Here is an 18,226-nt window from a genome sequence, read left to right as displayed (position 1 = left end):
AAGGGTGTGCAGAGTTGTCTGCACCTCTGGAGGAGTCTGCTGGAACCCTGCTGCAGCCCTCCCTGGAGCCAGCTACATTATGGACACACTCTCCCCACAGAAATACACCTCTCCCCTCACCAATTTTGTAAGGAGCCCTGTACTCGGCAGCATCTTAGAACCAACCAGGAATGTCCTCTGACAGAAGAGCACCGTACAGAAGCCTCCCAGGCCCTGTCCCTCTCTGCCCCCCCATCACCCACATCAACACTCTGTCACACACTGTCCACTCTCACACATGAGATGCTTCCTCTATCAGTGGCAAAAAAATGACTCAGCTCCTGTAAGTTCCCTCAACACCCCCCACCCCAGGGCTGGTGCTCTTCACCACCTGCTTTAGGGAACCATCTGCCAAACATCCCCAAGTAGTTTGACTTCCCAAAGCACCACCACCAGGGCCGCTCCCCCTCATAAGCTGCTGATTTGAGGATGGGCCTCAGCCCTAGGGGCAGGTTTGAGAAGCTGTCAGTGTGGGGTAGGCTGGCACCTTGGCTGGGTCCTCCAGCCTTCCTGTCACCTGGTGCAGTTTGCTGGGCCAGGGCCTACTCAGGGGAGGGGCAGGGCAGGCAACAAGCCAGCAGGACATACCGGAGGGAAGCAGGGTCAAGGCGGTCCCTTCCCCCGCGCCTGTTCCTGGCCCTTTCCTCTCTGAGGGGCAGCAGGAAGTGAGGATAAAGGGCTGGGGTGGGAGGCGGGAGCCGGTGGGAGGGATGGGGTTTATCAAGTCGCCGGGCGGGCTGCCCAAAGGGCAGGAGCTGGCGCGAGTAGCTTGGCTAGAGACTTACCCCGGGAAGGAGGGAGGCCGCCGACCTACTGGGCCGACGGACTCCCACACAGGTGAGCACAAGGCAGACGACTGGTCTGCACTCTGGTACATGGCGCTCCCTCTCTCCTCCCAGGCGCCTGCTCGGGGAATGGGCTGGCCAAGCAGACCAGGTCCCTTTGGGGAGCTGAGGACCCCGGGGAAGCGGATTTAGGAAGAGGCAAGGAATTCTCGCTTCCATTGCAGCTGCAAGCCTGCTCCCCAGAGGGAGGGGCGTGCAGGGCGAAAAGACAGGATACCCAGCGGAGGCCCAAGGGAACCCTTCTGGCTGAGCCGGTTTTCTCCGCGGTCCGGCCAGGAACTTCTGTAAAGGTGGCAGCCTTCTCAGAGTTGAAAGGACGACTTGGGGTTCCCACAGGGCCCCGAGGCTGGACAGAGGGGATAGGAGCCCAAGGACTGGCCCGTCCCAGATGCAAGTCAGGAGCAGGGGGATGCCCTACCCTCAGGGCTTGCTGGGCTTACAGGCTCCCAACCAGGCAGGCCTAACTGCGACCCACAGCTTGTGTTACCAGGACAACCACTGCTTCCACCCAGCCCTGGATGGGCTAAGACGCGGGTGGCTAGGCCCTCCAGCCCCAGACTGGCAAGGGGCGGGGATTCCCTTCAGACCAGGGTCGGGCAAGGGGAGCCCTGAACCGTAAGGGGGGCGGGGCAGCACTGTCCCGGGAGATCGCAGACAGACTGCGGGTCACCGTCCCCCTTTCCATACAAAGTGGGGGGGCCCAGAACTGGAGATTACACTCAGAGGTGCAGAGCCAGATTCTCTACTGCCCCTAGCCAAGGCCTCAAGGTCCCACAGCACCTCCTTACGGACGAATGAGGGAACGTCACACTACCTTCATTCCCTTCCCGACCCTCCTCCTTTACGCTGTCCCTTTAAGCGGCTGGCCGCGTCGCGGAGCAGGGAGGAGTGTACCACTGGCCGCAGGTTGCGGGGGTGAACTTTAGGCTGACTTGGCGCTCGTGGCTGAGACTCCAGAAGAAAGCCCCATTTGGAGGCACCTCAGAGTCCCAGACTGGTGGCTACATTCCTCGGAAGAGGATCTGGGGTCCTCGGAGCCCAAAGCGCGGTACTGGCGGCTCGAAAGTCAGGCACATCTTCCCTCCCCCGTCGCAAATTCTGCGCAGGGCCCGCCTCCGCGCTGGATTCTTAAAGGGCCGGCGGGCTGGGGTGGGGGGGCGGAGCCAGTAGAGGCGCTGAGCCGGGGCCGTGCCTAGGAGGGCTGCGGACCGGGCTGGGACGGAGATGGAGGTGGCCATGGCGCAGGTCCCGGCGGCGCCCTGCGCGAGGTGAGGGTGGGCAGTGCGAGCCGAGCTGCTGTCTCCGCGGGCTCTGTTCTGGACCCCCCGGGGAGGCGGCCCAGACCGCCCCCCTTGCCGGCAGGGTTCAGCCCCCACGTGCGGGGCGGGGGCGGGGTTCCGGACAAAGGCCAGGTGGAGTGGGCTTTTACCCCCGGCCGCCTGGCCCGCGGGCACGCGCATTCCTGGTAGCTGTAGAGGGAAAGGCTGGTCTGCTGGCGCCACCGTGGGAGATCCACCACCCCTTTGTCCCCGCGGGGCCTCCACCAAGCTGGGGGAGAGAGTCTGCGCTCAGATAAAGTCTGTTAGCCTTACTTTTCTGTTGGGCGGGTGCTAAAAAAGATAGCAACTCCGGGTTGAGTTACAGCTTCCTAGCTACTGCAAGAGCTGTGCCTTGCCTCACCCAAAGGCTGTGATTTCTCGGGACCAAAAGTTCTTCACGGGGTAGAGTGGGCCTCGGTTTGGGGCTCTCAGAAACTTTGTCCTGGGTGATACTCAGTCATGGATGATCCTCTGGGCAGTGAGTCTATAGCTCAGTTTGTCCAGTTTCAGAGGGGTCACAGACCTAACAGCAGTTTCTGCCCAACCATAGGCTACTTGTCCAGGAAGGAGCCCTATGCTCCTGCCAGTGAGCTACAGGGATGTGTTGCCTGTCCTTCAGTGGCCTATGGTCTTTCAGACCTGTTATAGCTAATAACAGAGTCTGAACAATCCTGGGCACGGTGGCCTAACGCAGCATGGGCTTTGGGAGTGTGGATGGGTTTGGGATGGATGACCTCCAGGATCCTCTAGACTTACTTGCTGTCTCCCACCTTTTTACCAGTTCCTGAGCTGGTGCCTGGCAGGTGACACTGACTTCCTGCAGCCCCCAGCATGTGGACAGGCCTGGGCCCCGCCGTCACACTGGCCCTGGTGTTGGTGGTAGCATGGGCCACGGAGCTGAAGCCCACAGCACCGCCCATCTTCACGGGACGGCCCTTTGTGGTTGCATGGGATGTGCCCACACAGGACTGTGGCCCACGCCACAAGATGCCATTGGACCCAAAGGACATGAAGGCCTTTGATGTGCAGGCCTCACCTAATGAGGGTTTTGTAAATCAGAACATCACCATCTTCTACCGTGACCGGCTGGGCATGTATCCACACTTCAATTCGGTGGGGAGGTCAGTGCATGGTGGTGTGCCACAGAATGGCAGCCTCTGGGTACACCTGGAGATGCTGAAGGGACACGTGGAACACTACATTCGTACACAGGAGCCTGCAGGGCTGGCAGTCATCGACTGGGAAGACTGGCGGCCAGTGTGGGTGCGCAACTGGCAGGACAAGGATGTGTACCGCCGATTATCACGCCAGTTGGTGGCCAGTCACCACCCCGATTGGCCACCAGAGCGCGTAGTCAAGGAGGCGCAGTATGAGTTTGAGTTCGCTGCACGGCAGTTCATGCTGGAGACACTGCGATTTGTCAAGGCGTTTCGGCCTCGGCATCTATGGGGCTTCTACCTCTTCCCTGACTGTTACAACCATGATTATGTGCAAAACTGGGAGACCTATACAGGCCGCTGCCCTGATGTTGAGGTCTCCCGAAATGACCAGCTGGCCTGGCTCTGGGCCGAGAGCACAGCCCTCTTCCCCTCTGTCTACCTGGAAGAGACGCTGGCTTCCTCCACTCACGGCCGCAACTTTGTCAGCTTTCGTGTCCAGGAGGCTCTTCGCGTGGCTGACGTCCACCATGCCAACCATGCACTCCCGGTCTACGTCTTCACAAGGCCCACCTACAGCCGTGGACTCACAGGGCTTAGCGAGGTATGTCCTGCCAGGGCCCCGTGCTCTTCCTTGGGGAACCACTGCAGGGTTACCAGGGGGCCTCCTGCCCTCAAGTTTACTGACTACACCCCTCACCTCATTCTCTCTGTAACCCTATGAGAGGGTGACCTTGTTATTGCCATTTTGTGGATAAGAAAACTGAGGCCCAGAGAGGCTGAGAAGCTTGGCCAGAACCTCCCAGGAAATCCAGGCAGAGGAGGCACTCGGGCCCAGCATTCCGACTTCGCAGTCCATCCTGACAGATGTAGGGCTGCCCTGGTGGCTCAAATGGTAAAAAATCCACCTGCGAGGCAGGAGATCTGGGTTCGATCCCTGGGTCAGGAAGATCCCCTGGAGAAGGAAATGGAAACCCGCTCCGGTATTCTGGCCTGGGAAATCCCACGGACAGAGGAGCCTGGTGGGCTACAATCCATGGGGTTGCAAAGAGTTGAACACGACTGATAGATACATGCCAGGCTCAAGTGGGCCCTTGGCTTGAGAATCGGAGGCCAAAGTAGAGGGTGGAAATGGCTTAAACATTTAAGGAGAAAGTGCAGCAGCTGCTGCCTGGGGGGTGAGAAGGGGAGGGCTGGGCTGGAGTCGGGGGTCAGCAAATGAGTAGAGGCTAGGGCCTGCCATCTGTCCTTCTCACCCTGTGGTCTCATCCACTTCCCCTACAGATGGATCTCATCTCCACCATTGGTGAGAGTGCTGCCCTGGGTGCAGCCGGCGTCATCCTCTGGGGTGATGCAGGGTTTACCACCAGCAACGTAAGTAAGACCCACCCAGCCAACCAGAGCTTGAGGCTGCAGGGAGAGGCAGAGTGTTTGCACTTTTGGCTGCAAACCTCAAAGTGCTCCCCTCCTCTGCTTCCCAAGGCAGCCCGTGTCCCAACAGAGAAGACAGGATCTACCCCCACCCCCACCCCTGCCCTTCACCCAGGAAGAGGGAGTTGTTGTCTTGACCAGCTGTTGAGTTCCACCCTGCCCCACCTGCCCTGCTGGGTTCCAGTCCCTGCCCCCACCCTCTTCTTAGAAGGAACGGGAACAGTGAGGGCTCAGGCATACGTGTGTGTGCACACGCTATTAAAAGAAGGTGCAGTCACACAGTGTGGACTGAGTTTCCATGTAGGTTGAGGCAGCTGACCCTCCTCCCTGTCCTCTGTCCCCAGGAGACCTGCCGACGCCTCAAGGATTATCTGACTCGGTCACTGGTACCCTATGTCGTCAATGTGTCCTGGGCTGCCCAGTACTGCAGCTGGGCCCAGTGCCATGGCCATGGGCGCTGTGTGCGCCGGGACCCCAACGCTCACACCTTCCTGCACCTCAGTGCCAGCAGCTTCCGTCTAGTGCCTAGCCACGCACCTGATGAGCCGCGGCTGCGACCAGAGGGGGAACTCAGTTGGGCCGACCGCAACCACCTACAGACGCACTTTCGCTGCCAGTGCTACTTAGGCTGGGGCGGTGAGCAATGCCAGTGGGACCGCAGGCGGGCAGCTGGGGGTGCCAATGGGGCCTGGGCTGGGTCCCACTTCACTGGCCTGCTGGCAGTAGCAGTCCTGGCCTTCACCTGGACTTCGTAAGGGTCTCACCCAGCTGCCAGGCCAGCTGGCCTCTGCCACAAGGGGTCTGCCAGGGATGTAGGAGCCCACAAGGGGTGGACAAACCAGAGTCTGGACGGGCAGAGCCCTCTGAGATGCCCGGTAGGATATTCATACCAGCTCCCACCCCCTGTTCTAAGGGGGAGGGGCAGTCCCCTGGAAAGCCCCGTCTCTCCCTGCCAGAGAGGAAGAGGGGCACAGCTGGGCCGGGGAGGACCTGACCCTACTCCCCTGCCCCTGGATAGTTTATTATTATTATTTTGGGGTCTCTTTTGTAAATTAAATATAAAACAACTGCTTCTTTGCTTGGACTGTCCATGCCTGGGCAGGGCATGTGAGGGTGCTTTCAGGCTCTTCCAAATAAGGTTTGAGCTCAGAAGTGTCTCTGTGAGACTCTCTGCTGGGGACTTCTCATCTGTAACACACATTCACTGGGATCTGCAGGCCCAAGCTGCCCGCTCTAGCTGTCCTGCCAGGGCACTGGCCACTGGGAGCAGAGGGACTCCCATTCTACCCCAATAGCAAGGACCTCGCTTTCTCCACTGACTGGAAGGTGGCTGGGTCCAGCCTTCTGTGGGCAGGGCCCTTGTGCTGCTCCTAAATGGTGCCGTATCCCCAGCTGGGCTGGTGCCAGTCTCCTCGCCTTGCCCACCCAGGGAGAAAGTGAGAAATGGATGTTTGATCTTCCCTGGCTGGGCAGGTAGCCAGATCACTCCTCCCTGCTATTCTCAAAGGCAAGGGCGTCTCCTCCACTCCCTGTTCTCAAGGGCAGTGGACTTCAGCCACACGCACCTCTCCCCATCTGGGTCCAAGTCCTCCACCGGGTACAGTCAAGGGAAGGCCAACAGGGCACCGGGATCTGAATCACGAGGCCCACTCCCTGTTCCACTGCAAAGATGTATGATGGGGTGAGCAGGGGGCCATCCTCAACAGGCAGGCCTGGCCTGGCCACAAGAGAGCGTAGCTTGTCCCCAGCCATCCCAGGGGAGAGAAGGAACGGCCAGAGCAGTCAGACCTGCTTCACTTCCTCTGCTTCTGAGTTACCCTGGGTGGGGCGCTGCCCCTCCCTCCAGCCCTGGACCCACACCTGGATTCCTCCCATCCATATCAGTGAGGACTGAGCCCCTCCCCTCAGCTGACACAGACTCTGGGGAGACAGACTCAGGAAACTGCCACGAGGTGAAGAGGGCACCCCTGCTCGGGAAGCAGCCTCGAGGAAGGGCTCTACACTGAGTTGAACGAGAGGCACAGTGATGCTGGGAACGAAGCACGGGCAGTCTGGAGGAAGACAGCACAAAGGGGGCTGCAGGATCTGAGGCGGGGGTGTGACTGGGGGTCTGCCGCAGGCTGCTCTACAGTGGCAGCAGGCCTGATTTTGTCTGAGGGCGGCGACTGTCACCTGTTGAGTGGAGGCACTGAGCCGCATGCGTGCCAGGGCTGGGCGGGGTGCACCCCAGAACCACACCAACAAAGACAGCCATCCTCAGGGCCTGTTGTTAAGTCACGGAGTCGTTTCCAGGCGTTGTGACGCCATGGACTGTAGCCTGCCAAGCCCCTCTGTCCATAGTATTTCCCAGGCAAGACTATGGGAATGGGTTGCCCTTTACTTCTCCAGGGGATCTTTCCAACCTGTCTCCTGCGTTGATTCTTTACCACTGAGCCCCCTGGGAAGCCCATATATTCAGGGGTGTGCTGGTGTAAAGGCAGAGGCACATTAGATGCTAAGACCGAGTCAGACGCTGGGTAGTGGAGAATGTTCCCCAGAGAAGCACGCAGGCAAGAGGGTGGTGTGGTCAGAGCTTGGGGAAGCCATCCCCCCAAATCCAGAGAATGCTGGTGGGCTGGATTGTGCCAGTTGCAGCCATAGGTTTCTGGGGGTAATGTAGGAGTTACCTCAGTTTCAGGAGGTGGGGTGGAGCTTTGGGGAGAGGGGGTCAGGGGCTACCTTGATGGTCTCCTGTGCCCTCAGCCCTTGGGAGTTGTGCCAAGCTCTCTAATACTAATAATCATCCCTCAGGGACCCTGCATTCTGAACAGAGTCCCAAGCTACCACCATCGTGGTTAGACCCATGCTTGGGTCTGGCTGGTGTGCTCACAGCCCCCAACACCCGGGGCCCTCCTCCCCTTCAGCCCTGCCCGCTTCATCCTAGCCAGCCTAGAGGACCAGTCCAGACGGCAGCCAGCTGTCCCTGCTCCAGCAACCACCGTGCTGGGGGCCCATGAGCTCAAGTTCAGACTGGGCTGTAGACCCAGGCAGCGCGTTCCCCTGGACCAGAGATGTCATGCTTCCTTCACCCAAGTCGGGCAGGCAAGCCTAGGCCTGAGCAACTCGAAGGTCTCAGTTACTAGCATCTGAATCGGCAAACAAGGGAAATCACAAAGGAAAGAACAAGTGTGTCATCACTGATACCCTCGTGCTCCTCCGCGTGGTCACATAGGCATGGGATTGCGTGGTCATAAGACAACAGGGTCCCAAACACACCAGGTCCTGGGCACCGGGTCCCACACTTGCACATGCCCACTCTCCTGGAGTTTGTGGAGAGGCCCAGATGGTCACTAACTGGAGCCTTATGGTCACTGAGCCAGCGCATACACAAAGGATGACAGCGCAGCCCTGACTTCAGACGCAGGTCCCTAAAGCAGGGGCGACTTATCCACTAAGCAGGGGCACAGGGGCACAATATTTATACAGGCCCACAAAAAATGTTTGAATTTTAATCTTTTTTAATCAGAAGAAAAAATATATTAATATAATGAATTCAGTCTAGATTATATCTGTCCTTATACCAATTTAGTTATATATATATATATATATATATATATATATATATATATAACTATATATGACTACAAGGTTGTGAGAGCTTAGTTCCCTTATCTGAACCCCTGCCCCCTGCATTGGAAGGGCAGAGTCTTAGCCACTGGACCACCAGGGAATTCCCTTAAAATGTTTTTTTTAAGAAAGAGGTCAACAAAAGCGAAAGTGCCTAGTGCCCACAGATGTCATAATTCAGCTCTGTGGGGAAAGCACCCAGACTCCAGTATTACAGACAAGCTTGCCCCCTCGCACTGCCTCCACTCGCACCCCATCCCAAATAAACCCACCCCAATCCTGACACACAAAGCCCAGCCGCAGTGCTGACAGTGGGAGGGGCCACTTCCGGCCCAGTCCCACCTCCTACCGAGGGCTGTTTTTTTTCTTTTTTGCTAGGAGTGCAGGGGTGGCTCAGCTGTCTGGCCCAGCCCTCTCACCCAGGGCCCGCCCCTCAGCCCGCCCCCAGACTGGGTGGGGTGACCCCCTACAAAAGCTCAGCGTTTCCAGCAGCAGATTTCTTCCTCCAAGAGTGTTGGTGCGCTTGGTGCCAGAGTTAAGGAACAGAATCTTGCTGATGCCTGCACAGGCCCTCACCCTGGGGTCAGGAAGTTTGGAGAATGAGGCCTTTCAGCCCTGAGGTCAGCAGGGACAAGTGGGCAGACTGGAGGGTGTACAGAAGGGCTGGGTTGAACTTTCCTGCTGCACTGAGCATCCCCTTCAAGGGCTGGCCAGGATTCCTGGCGGAAGAGACAGGGAAACCCCTGCCTCCATCCGTCCGCCAGCCTGGGAGCTGAGGGCCTGGCTCTCAGCCACGCTTCTCAAGACAGATGTCATGGCTTCTGTGGCCCTTGGGGAAATGGGGGTGGGCGAGCTTAAGCCAAGACAAGACCTGTAAGGGGGACAGAGGCCGGCCCAAGAAGCAAGTGGAGTGCGCCCTCTAGTGGCTGTGTTCCCCTCAATGCCTCTCCTTTGCCCTCTGACCACCCTGAGCCCTGCAGGTCCATACTTGCCTGAAGCCAGAGCAGAAGTGGTTTAACAAGGGACTTGTCCTGCCTGCCCTCAGTAGGGGTCAGAGAGTTCAAGGCCTGCTCTCTGCTTTGCCTTCCCTGGCCAGGTTTCCCTACACCTGCCCTGGGCTATGGCAGCCCACTTGCTTCCTGTCTGCACCCTCTTCCTGAACTTGCTCAGCATGACCCAAGGCTCCCGGGACCCTGTGGTACCCAACCAGCCCTTCACCACCATCTGGAACGCCAACACCGAGTGGTGTATGAAGAAACACGGCGTGGATGTAGACATCAGTATCTTTGATGTGGTGACCAACCCGGGGCAGACCTTCCGCGGCCCTAACATGACCATTTTCTACAGCTCCCAGCTGGGTACCTACCCTTACTATACATCTGCTGGGGAGCCTGTGTTTGGTGGCCTGCCCCAGAATGCCAGCCTGAATGTCCACCTGGCCCACACATTCCAGGACATCCTGGCTGCCATGCCTGAGCCTCACTTCTCAGGGCTAGCAGTCATTGACTGGGAGGCATGGCGCCCGCGCTGGGCCTTCAACTGGGACACCAAGGACATTTACCGGCAGCGCTCACAGGCATTGGTACAGAAGCAGCACCCAGACTGGTCAGCTTCTCAGGTGGAGGCCGCAGCTCAGGAGCAGTTCGAGGGGGCTGCAGAGGAGTGGATGGCAGGTACCCTCAAGCTGGGACGAGCACTGCGGCCTCAGGGCCTCTGGGGCTTCTATAATTTCCCTGAGTGCTACAACTATGACTTGAAAAGTCCCAACTATACCGGCCAGTGTCCACCAAACATCCGTGCCCAGAATGACCAGCTCAGGTGGCTGTGGGCCCAGAGCTGTGCCCTCTACCCTAGCATCTACCTGCCCGCAGCACTGGAGGGCACGAAGAAGACACAGATGTACGTGCAGCACCGTGTGGCTGAGGCATTCCGTGTGGTGGCGGGTGCTGGGGACCCCAAGCTGCCGGTGCTGCCCTACATGCAGCTCTTCTACGACATGACTAACCACTTTCTATCTCCGGTGAGTCTCCTGTGACCCCGCCCACCCAGGACCTACCTTGCCAGGCCTTAGTCCAGCACCTGAGGCCACACAGCCCTGGGGCACTTTAGCCTCGGGGCACCTTCAGCCATTCCCTTTCACATTCTTTGAGCACCTCCTGTGTGCCAAGTTCTGTGCTAGGCACAGACAACGTTCTTCAGAAAGAAATTGTCCCTGCCTGCACGGCACTCACAGGCTAGAGGGAGGGTAGGCTTGCCTCTGGCCACCAAGGCTAGAGCAGCCCCCGGTGGGGGTTGTGAATTACTTGTCCCATCCGATAGTGACACAGCAGCCTGCTGTGGGAAGCCAGGGAGGCCCCCCCGCGGAGCTCTTCTGTCCTTTTCTCAGGAGGAGCTGGAACACAGCCTGGGGGAGAGTGCAGCCCAGGGTGCAGCGGGAGTGGTGCTCTGGGTGAGCTGGGCGAACACAAGCACCAAGGTGAGCTCGGGCCCAGGCGGGGGGTGAGGGGGGGGGCGCTGCCAGGCTGCCAGGGGAGACCCCAGCCCACCTTTCACTCCTGCAGCCTCGGCTGGCCAGGAGGCGAGTGCTTCAGTGTCCTAGGTGGACCCATGCATGGCCACGGTGCCCCTAATGCTCCCCTTCCCACCTAGGAATCATGCCAGGCCATCAAGGAGTATGTGGAGACGACACTGGGACCCTCCATCCTGAATGTGACCAGCGGGGCTCGTCTGTGCAGTCAGGTCCTATGCTCCGGCCATGGCCGTTGTGCCCGGCGCCCCAGTTACCCCAAGGCCCGTCTCATCCTCAACTCCACCAGTTTTTCCATCAGGCCTACGCCTGGTGGTGGGCCCCTGACCCTACAAGGTGCCCTCTCACTTGGGGATCGGTTGCGGATGGCAGTGGAGTTCGAATGTCGCTGCTACCGTGGGTGGAGGGGGACCCGGTGTGAGCAGTGGGGCCTGTGGTGACTGGCATGGACACACAGTACCTGATGCAAGCTGGGCCTGGCTAGGGCTTTCCCAAGTCCAGGCAGTCACAGGAGTCATGGTCACAGTCAGAAGTCCACTCAGCCAGTGTCATGAGCATATACCAGTGCACGCACACCTGCTTACCGACCAAGATAGCTGCATAAGCAGTTAGAGCCCTGGGCATCCACCCGACAGAGTGAAAAACACTTCCTCTGGAGACACTGAGTCAGTCTTCAAACAGAAGCAGTCACAAGCACTGACATTCGGGACTTCCCTGGCCATCCAGTGGTTAAGACTCTGAGCTTTCACTGCAGGGGGCAAAGGAGGAGACTAAGATCACGCATGCTAAGCGGTGCGGTTAAACAAATAACAAATAAATAAACTGACATTCACTGCGCATCTACTCTTTCCAAGTCCTGTGCCAAGCATTTTAAGTAGGCTAACTTAACTGTGCAATCCTAACACGACGCTGTGAGGAAATTGAGGCACACTTTCGCCAAGGTTGCACAGCCAGAAAACAGAGCAGCTGAGATTCAAGCCCGGGCTGCCTGGCCAGAGAGGTACAACCTTTTGGCTCCTACTGTTAAGTCGATGGTAACCAGCTCTGCACTGCACTCTGAATCCGTTCAGAGGTAGCAGCCTCGCAAATAAAACAGGATTCTAACTTCAAAAGCTGTTTGTTGAGGCCCTAAAACTTCCAGGCGCTGATATCCAGAGGGTACAGGAAAAGTTCTTTTCTCTCACTCAGATCTGATGTGTGTCAGAGGGCGGCTGCTTCCCAGTGTGGGGCCCAAATGTGAAGTAGAAGCTCCACCTGATCGTTTTCACGCCGCGCAGGAGGGATAGCGTGATCCCAGACAAAGCTAAACTATGGGCGAGACCTATCTGAGGCTGGGGCGGGGCGAGGACAGAAGCCCAGCCAACCCGAGATGGAATCAGGCTCACTGGGAGCGAGGCCAGGATAAACCAGGGTGGGAGGAACAGAGCTAGAGGAGACCCAGTCTGCGTCTGGTCGGTGTTATGACTCGCCGGGCCGGGGGCGGGGCCTAGGCGGAAGTACAGGGCGGCCGGGGCGGGGCCTGGCCGCCTGGAAGACCCCGGACTAGGCGGTGTGCCGCGGGTCGGGACAGCTGCAGTTCGTCCGCCCCACCGCTAGGGAGTGAGCGCCGAGAGCCGGAGGGGTCCGAGCCAGAGACAGCGAGATACCGATCCAAGAGAAGCGAGGACGCGGAGCATCCCGGAGCCCGGCCAACAACATGTCAGTACTACCCCGTTCCCATGCGCTGCGTTCGTCTTCACTGTCCCCCGCTCTCCCCGTCCGCTCCGCGTGGACAGTTCTCAAGTGACTAGCCGCCCCGCACGCCCTCCTTGCGTCTGTCGTTCCCTCCCAAAGCATGCCGAGCCACACCCGCCCAGAGTCTAGGTTCCAAAACCCCCACCCCCAGACTCCACGGTTTGTCACCCACTGGAAGAGGGAAATCGAGGCAGGAGAGACTGCCGCCTCTCTCGGTGGACCCAGGAGCCCCGCCCCACAGTGGGTGGGGTCGGCATATAAGGGGTTAAGTCTGTGGGGGAAGTCTGGGGTCCTAGGCCCAGGGGGCGGATCCTGGGGCTTCCTCCTCCTGGTCCAGGGGTGCAGCTGGTGCGGAGGTGGCTGATGCAGGTGAGAGGCTTATAGCCCTCTGAGTGTGAGGGAAGGGGTGTGAGGGAAGGGGGCTGCCTGTTAACTGACCAGTGTGAAATTGGCCTCAAGCTCACAGGGTCTTCCTGGGGAGGTGGGGATGGGGAGGGAGCCAGCGCATCCTCTCTGAAGCAGGTGAGTAGAAAGGTGGGGCCCAGAGGCCACCTGTCGCTAGAAATGCCCCAGCATAGACCCTCCTGCCAGCAGAACCTGAGGTGGGATGGGCAAGCAATGGAGTTTGGGGACAGGAGGTCTGAGCCCCCAACCTGCTAGCCGTTAGACACCCCTGTGAGTGTAGGAAGGAAGCTGTGGTTCTTATCTAGAGTGGCTAGGAAACAGACCAGTGGGGAACCAGGCCTGCAGGAGCCACGTTGCTGTATGAGCCAGGCCACTTCTGAGGGGCAGTTGGGTCCATATGCAATCCAAGTGTACCGAGCAGGGACGTTTCGGGGAGGGAGCCATGGACTCTTTCCCCTAGGCAGGGAAAGCAGTCCAGGGAGGGGAAATTTGAGCCTGATGGGTGGGTGAATGGCAACCCAGGATATGTTAAGTGGCCGGCATGGCCCAGATGTCCAAAAAGGCTAGGACTTGGAGTAGGGACTAGAGAGAGGGGAGTTCCTGGGGTACCTGTGTTTTCTCCAAAGGTAACCTGGGGTTAAAGCAGGGGGTTGTGGCATCTAGTTTGCATGTTCTGTCTAATGGCCAGCCAGCTACAATGGTGTAGGGCTGAATCTACTGTCCTGGGGAGGACAAAGTGGTAGCCAGAGCAGGCTGGGGCCAGGCCTCTTGAGTTCTTGGGGCCAGCCCTAGCCTTTAGCCCTCAGCCTCCATCCAGTATAAGGCAGAGCACCCTGGACCCATCCCCTGTGCTCTCCATCTGATTCAGTGCCTCCAAGTATAAGGGATGGTATCCTCCAGGTCACCTAGGCATCAGATGAAATCCAGGATGCATGGCCCTCCCTAGCACTCTGTCATCTACTCCCTGCCCCAACCCCATCCTCCCTTCTGGCACAATCCAGCATGGCTGTTATCCACAGGAGCAGCAACCTTGTGGTGTGAGGAGATCCCACTGCCTGGAGACTGTGGCCTTAATCCCCTGCCTGGCCCTGAGCCATCTGTACCCCAGCAGGAGATGACCCTGGCTCCCAGCCTGACTCAGCTGGGCCTGGATCCTACATGTAGGCGAGAACTGACTCTGAGCCCTGGCTGAGGCACGCTGATCCGTAGCCTAGACCCTGTGCACCAGGTGGGGCCGATCCTGAGTACCCGCCCACCCCAACTGACTCTGGATCCTGCGTGCCAGCCAGAGGTGACCCTGAGATCCAGCCTGGCCAAGCCAACCCTGGATCCTACACACCAGCCCGAGCTGACCCTGAGCCCCAGGCTAGCTGAGCTGACCCTGGTTTCCGCATGCCATCCAGAGATGACCCTCAGTTCTGGCTCAGCTCAGCTGACCCTGGATCCAGCACGCCAGCCAGAGGAGACCCCAGTCCCCAAACTGGTTGAGCTGACCCTGGAGCCTGTGCACTGCCGACCCGAGCTCCTGGATGCCTGTGCCGACCTCATCAACGAGCAGTGGCCCCGCAGCCGTGCCTCCCGCCTCCACTCCTTGGGCCAATCCTCAGACGCCTTCCCTCTCTGCTTGATGCTGCTAAGCCCTCGACCCACACCAGAGGCAGCCCCCATTGTGGTGGGCCATGCCCGCCTGTCCCGGGTGCTGGACAGGCCCCAGAGCCTCCTAGTGGAGACCGTGGTGGTGGCCCGGGCACTGAGGGGCCGTGGCTTTGGCCGCCGTCTCATGGAGGGCCTCGAAGCCTTTGCTCGGGCCCGGGGCTTCCGCCGGCTACACCTCACCACCCATGACCAGCTGCACTTTTATGCCCATCTGGGCTACCAGCTGGGTGAGCCAGTGCAGGGCCTGGTCTTCACCAGCCGGCGACTGCCTGCCACCCTGCTCAATGCCTTCCCCAGGGCCCCCTTTCCCCGGTCACCCTGCAAGGTCACCCCTAGCCTGACTGCCCAAGCTGCCCCAAGAGTCCCCAAGGGGTCATCCTTGCTGCCACCCCCTCCCCTGCCTGAACCCCCAACCACCTTACCCCCGCCTCCAGCAGGGCCCCCTCCACAAAGCCTCCTGGAGACACAATACCAAGACCTGAGAGGACGCCCCATATTCTGGATGGAGAAAGACATCTGAGGCTATTCCCAGGGCAAGATGCTGTCTTTCTGGGTCAGTTGACTGCCCAGGACAGCAGCAGCTTCAGCCCACTGGCCATCCCTCAGCTTCTAGCCCCTGAGGGCAGCTTCCTGAGGCATGTTTCCTGAGTGCCTGTGGAGATGGCACATGGCTGTGGCTCAGAGCTCTCAGTGTGGCTGAATAAAGGCTTGTTGGGTGTGTCTGTGACAGTGTATTTGTTGACCCCACCCTCATCTCCCAGTCGTTTCTTAGGTCCGCTATCCCTGCAGGAGCCCCCCAGTGCACCTTGGCCTCGGGGCCATGGATGGAGGGCAGGCCCTTGCTTCTCTCACTCTGCCTGCCTCAGGCGTCAGGGTGTTTCTTTCTTTCCACCTCCACTCATCACTGTTCGCCGAGCACCTGCTGGGTGACAGGCCCTGGATTGGGCACAGGCAGGGGGGAACTAGACAGATGCGGTCTCAACTTAAGGGATAGGGCAGGTGTAGACTGACAGGGCCTCTGCTGGGACAGCGGGAGCTCAAATGTCCTCACTGCACTTGTGCCAGAAGATGACGTCATAGCAGAGACCTGAGTGCTGAGTAGAAATTAAGTCAGGCAGAGTGGGGGTTGAGTGTTCTTGGGGCAGGAAAGAAAATGGGCAGAGGAAAAAAGGGGACTCGTGAGAGCTGAGGGTGGGAGAGGTGTCAGAGGGCACAGCGGTGCCATGGTAGAGATGGGCAACACGGGAAGGGAGATGCCCAGGCCAGCTTGGGCTGGGGTTGCTCTGAGAGGTCTACGAGACCCCTTAGGAACCTTGCTTTCCTCACCTCCCTCCCTTGTGAGGAGGAGCTAGAGGAGTCTTCCCAGCTTGGTCTGCTGTGGGGAAGGCGCGGGCATGGCCATGGCCTCTTAAGCTCACACCCCTCTCTCCTGCAGGTTTCCATCCCTGGGGCATGACCATGCAGCTAGGCCTGGCCCTGGTGCTAGGGGTGGCCCTGTGCTTGGGGTGTGGCCAAACCTTGCTGCGGGCCCCTGCACGCCCCTTCTCGGTGCTGTGGAACGTGCCTTCAGCACGCTGTAAGAACCGCTTTGGCGTGCCCCTGCCACTCGAGGCCTTGGGCATCTCAGCCAACCGTGGCCAGCATTTCCACGGCCAGAATGTCACCATCTTCTACAAGAACCGGCTCGGCTTCTACCCCTACTTTGGGCCAAGGGGCACAGCTCACAATGGGGGCATCCCACAGGCTGTGCCTCTGGGCCGCCACTTGGCGCGAGCTGCCCATCAGATCCGCCGCAGCCTGTGGCCGGGCTTCGCTGGCCTGGCAGTCCTGGACTGGGAGGAGTGGTGTCCACTCTGGGCTGGGAACTGGGGCCGCCGCCAAGTCTATCGGGCTGCCTCCTGGGCTTGGGCACAATGGGTATTCCCCAACCTGGATCCCCAGGAGCAGCTCCGGAAGGCCCGCGCTGGCTTCGAACAGGCAGCCCGTGCACTGATGGAGGACACGCTGTGGCTCGGCCGGGCACTGCAGCCCCAGGGGCTCTGGGGCTTCTATCGCTTCCCAGCCTGTGGCAATGGCTGGCATGGTACGGCTTCGAATTACACGGGCCACTGCCATGCTGCTGCCCGGGCCCACAACACCCAACTCCGTTGGCTCTGGGCTGCCTCCAGCGCCCTCTTCCCCAGCATATACCTCCCACCCAGGCTACCACCTGCTCACCACCAGGCATTTGTCCGATACCGCCTGGAGGAGGCCTTCCGTGTGGCTGTTGCTGGGCACCCACATCCCCTGCCTGTCCTGGCCTATTCCCGCCTCACACACCGGAGCTCTGGGAGGTTCCTGTCCCAGGTGAGTGAAAGCTGAAATCTAGGGGTCTGATGGGGAGGCATGACATTCTCTGAGTGGAGGGCCTGAGAAGCCCCTCAAAGAGGCTCAGGGCCAAGGGGCCCTCCTCTAGAAGTGGAATCAGATTACGGCAGTGAGCCATGAAAGTTCTTGAAGGTAGAGGTAGGGCCAGAAGGAGCTGGGCATTCCTGACCTGGCTTAGCAGCTCTCTGCCCCCAGGATGAACTTGTGCAGACCATTGGTGTGAGCGCGGCACTGGGGGCAGCCGGCGTGGTGCTCTGGGGGGACCTGAGCTTCTCCAGTTCTGAGGTGATCATTGCCCCCCTCCAGCCTGCCACACAGCCCATGCTGGGGTCCCAGAGACGGGGAAAGCCCATGGCGGGGCCATGGGACAGGAGCATTGATATGTCCCTCCCTTCTCCTCAGGAGGAATGCTGGCATCTCCATGACTACCTACTGGGCACCCTGGGCCCCTATGTGATCAACGTGACCAGGGCAGCCATGGCCTGCAGTCACCAGCGGTGCCATGGCCATGGCCGTTGTGCTTGGCAAAACCCAGGACAACTAGAAGTCTTTCTGCATCTGCAGCCAGATGGCAGCCCTGGAGCTTGGGAGTCCTTCAGCTGCCGTTGTTACCAGGGCTGGGCTGGCCCTACCTGCCAGGAGCCCAGGCCTGAGCTTGGGCCTGAAGAAGCAACATAAAGCCAGGAGTCACCTGCCCCTGACCGTCTTGTTCCTGCTGCCATTTTTCCAGTCCTGGAGGGAAGACTCTGTTCCCCTCTTGTTCTGTGTAGCTTATTGTCACTTCTCCCATGCACATACCCCACTTCCCACAGCACCCCTGGGGAGTGAAAGAGGCCAGAAGAAGCACACCATTTTAAAACCAGAGGCCCTCTGAGATCACCTGATCCTCCTGACATGAAAGCAGCCCCAGGAAGTCAGTATGCCAAAAAGTTAAGGTTGCCAGCCCAGGGCTCTGTTCTACACCTCACTGAGTCTGCGCAGAGGTCACAGGAGACCGGATCAGGGATGGGGGGGGCCCCCCAAGGAGATTCTGACTAACATCTGTTAAGTGCTAAGCTGTTGCCTCTACTCTGCTTGCATCATAAAGTTACTTTTTCTCTCACTGCCTGAGGTTTGGCTGGTCCCGAGTTCTTCCAAACC

General features: G+C 59.2%; 4 protein-coding genes across 5 annotated transcripts; all 4 read left to right on the top strand.

The window, feature by feature from the left end:
• Positions 1 to 2,254: 2,254 nt before the first annotated feature.
• On the top strand, positions 2,255 to 5,862 carry HYAL2 (hyaluronidase 2). The gene is made up of 4 exons (XM_052641229.1): positions 2,255 to 2,461; positions 2,985 to 3,964; positions 4,645 to 4,734; positions 5,136 to 5,862. Exons 2-4 carry the CDS (start codon positions 3,035 to 3,037, stop codon positions 5,544 to 5,546), a joined length of 1,431 nt encoding a protein of 476 aa, XP_052497189.1. The 5' UTR covers positions 2,255 to 2,461; positions 2,985 to 3,034; the 3' UTR covers positions 5,547 to 5,862.
• Positions 5,863 to 8,884: 3,022 nt separating this feature from the next.
• On the top strand, positions 8,885 to 14,392 carry HYAL1 (hyaluronidase 1). Of its 2 annotated transcripts, XM_052641251.1 has the most exons (5): positions 8,885 to 9,017; positions 9,494 to 10,417; positions 10,784 to 10,873; positions 12,521 to 12,622; positions 14,083 to 14,392. In XM_052641251.1, the coding sequence occupies exons 1-5, from the start codon at positions 8,997 to 8,999 to the stop codon at positions 14,179 to 14,181; spliced, it is 1,236 nt and encodes a 411-aa protein (XP_052497211.1). In that variant the 5' UTR covers positions 8,885 to 8,996; the 3' UTR covers positions 14,182 to 14,392. The 2 variants fall into 2 exon arrangements, with proteins under 2 accessions (XP_052497211.1, XP_052497202.1); XM_052641242.1 differs by lacking the exons at positions 12,521 to 12,622; positions 14,083 to 14,392 and adding an exon at positions 11,047 to 12,505.
• NAA80 (N-alpha-acetyltransferase 80, NatH catalytic subunit) lies at positions 14,303 to 15,459 on the top strand (the record flags this gene model as incomplete). Its single annotated transcript, XM_052637572.1, is given in 2 exon segments — positions 14,303 to 14,371; positions 14,373 to 15,459. Coding segments are annotated over 2 exon segments (936 nt in total), but the record flags the coding sequence as incomplete, so codon positions are not given.
• A 712-nt stretch (positions 15,460 to 16,171) lies between these two features.
• HYAL3 (hyaluronidase 3) lies at positions 16,172 to 18,196 on the top strand. Its single transcript, XM_052641280.1, has 3 exons — positions 16,172 to 17,065; positions 17,282 to 17,371; positions 17,489 to 18,196. Exons 1-3 carry the CDS (start codon positions 16,172 to 16,174, stop codon positions 17,762 to 17,764), a joined length of 1,260 nt encoding a protein of 419 aa, XP_052497240.1. The 3' UTR covers positions 17,765 to 18,196.
• The last annotated feature ends 30 nt before the right edge of the window (positions 18,197 to 18,226 follow it).

This window comes from Budorcas taxicolor, chromosome 1 (genome assembly GCF_023091745.1).
Source record: "Budorcas taxicolor isolate Tak-1 chromosome 1, Takin1.1, whole genome shotgun sequence".
NCBI classification, from domain to species: Eukaryota; Metazoa; Chordata; class Mammalia; order Artiodactyla; family Bovidae; genus Budorcas; species Budorcas taxicolor.
This window is presented reverse-complemented; position numbering and strand designations above follow the sequence as displayed.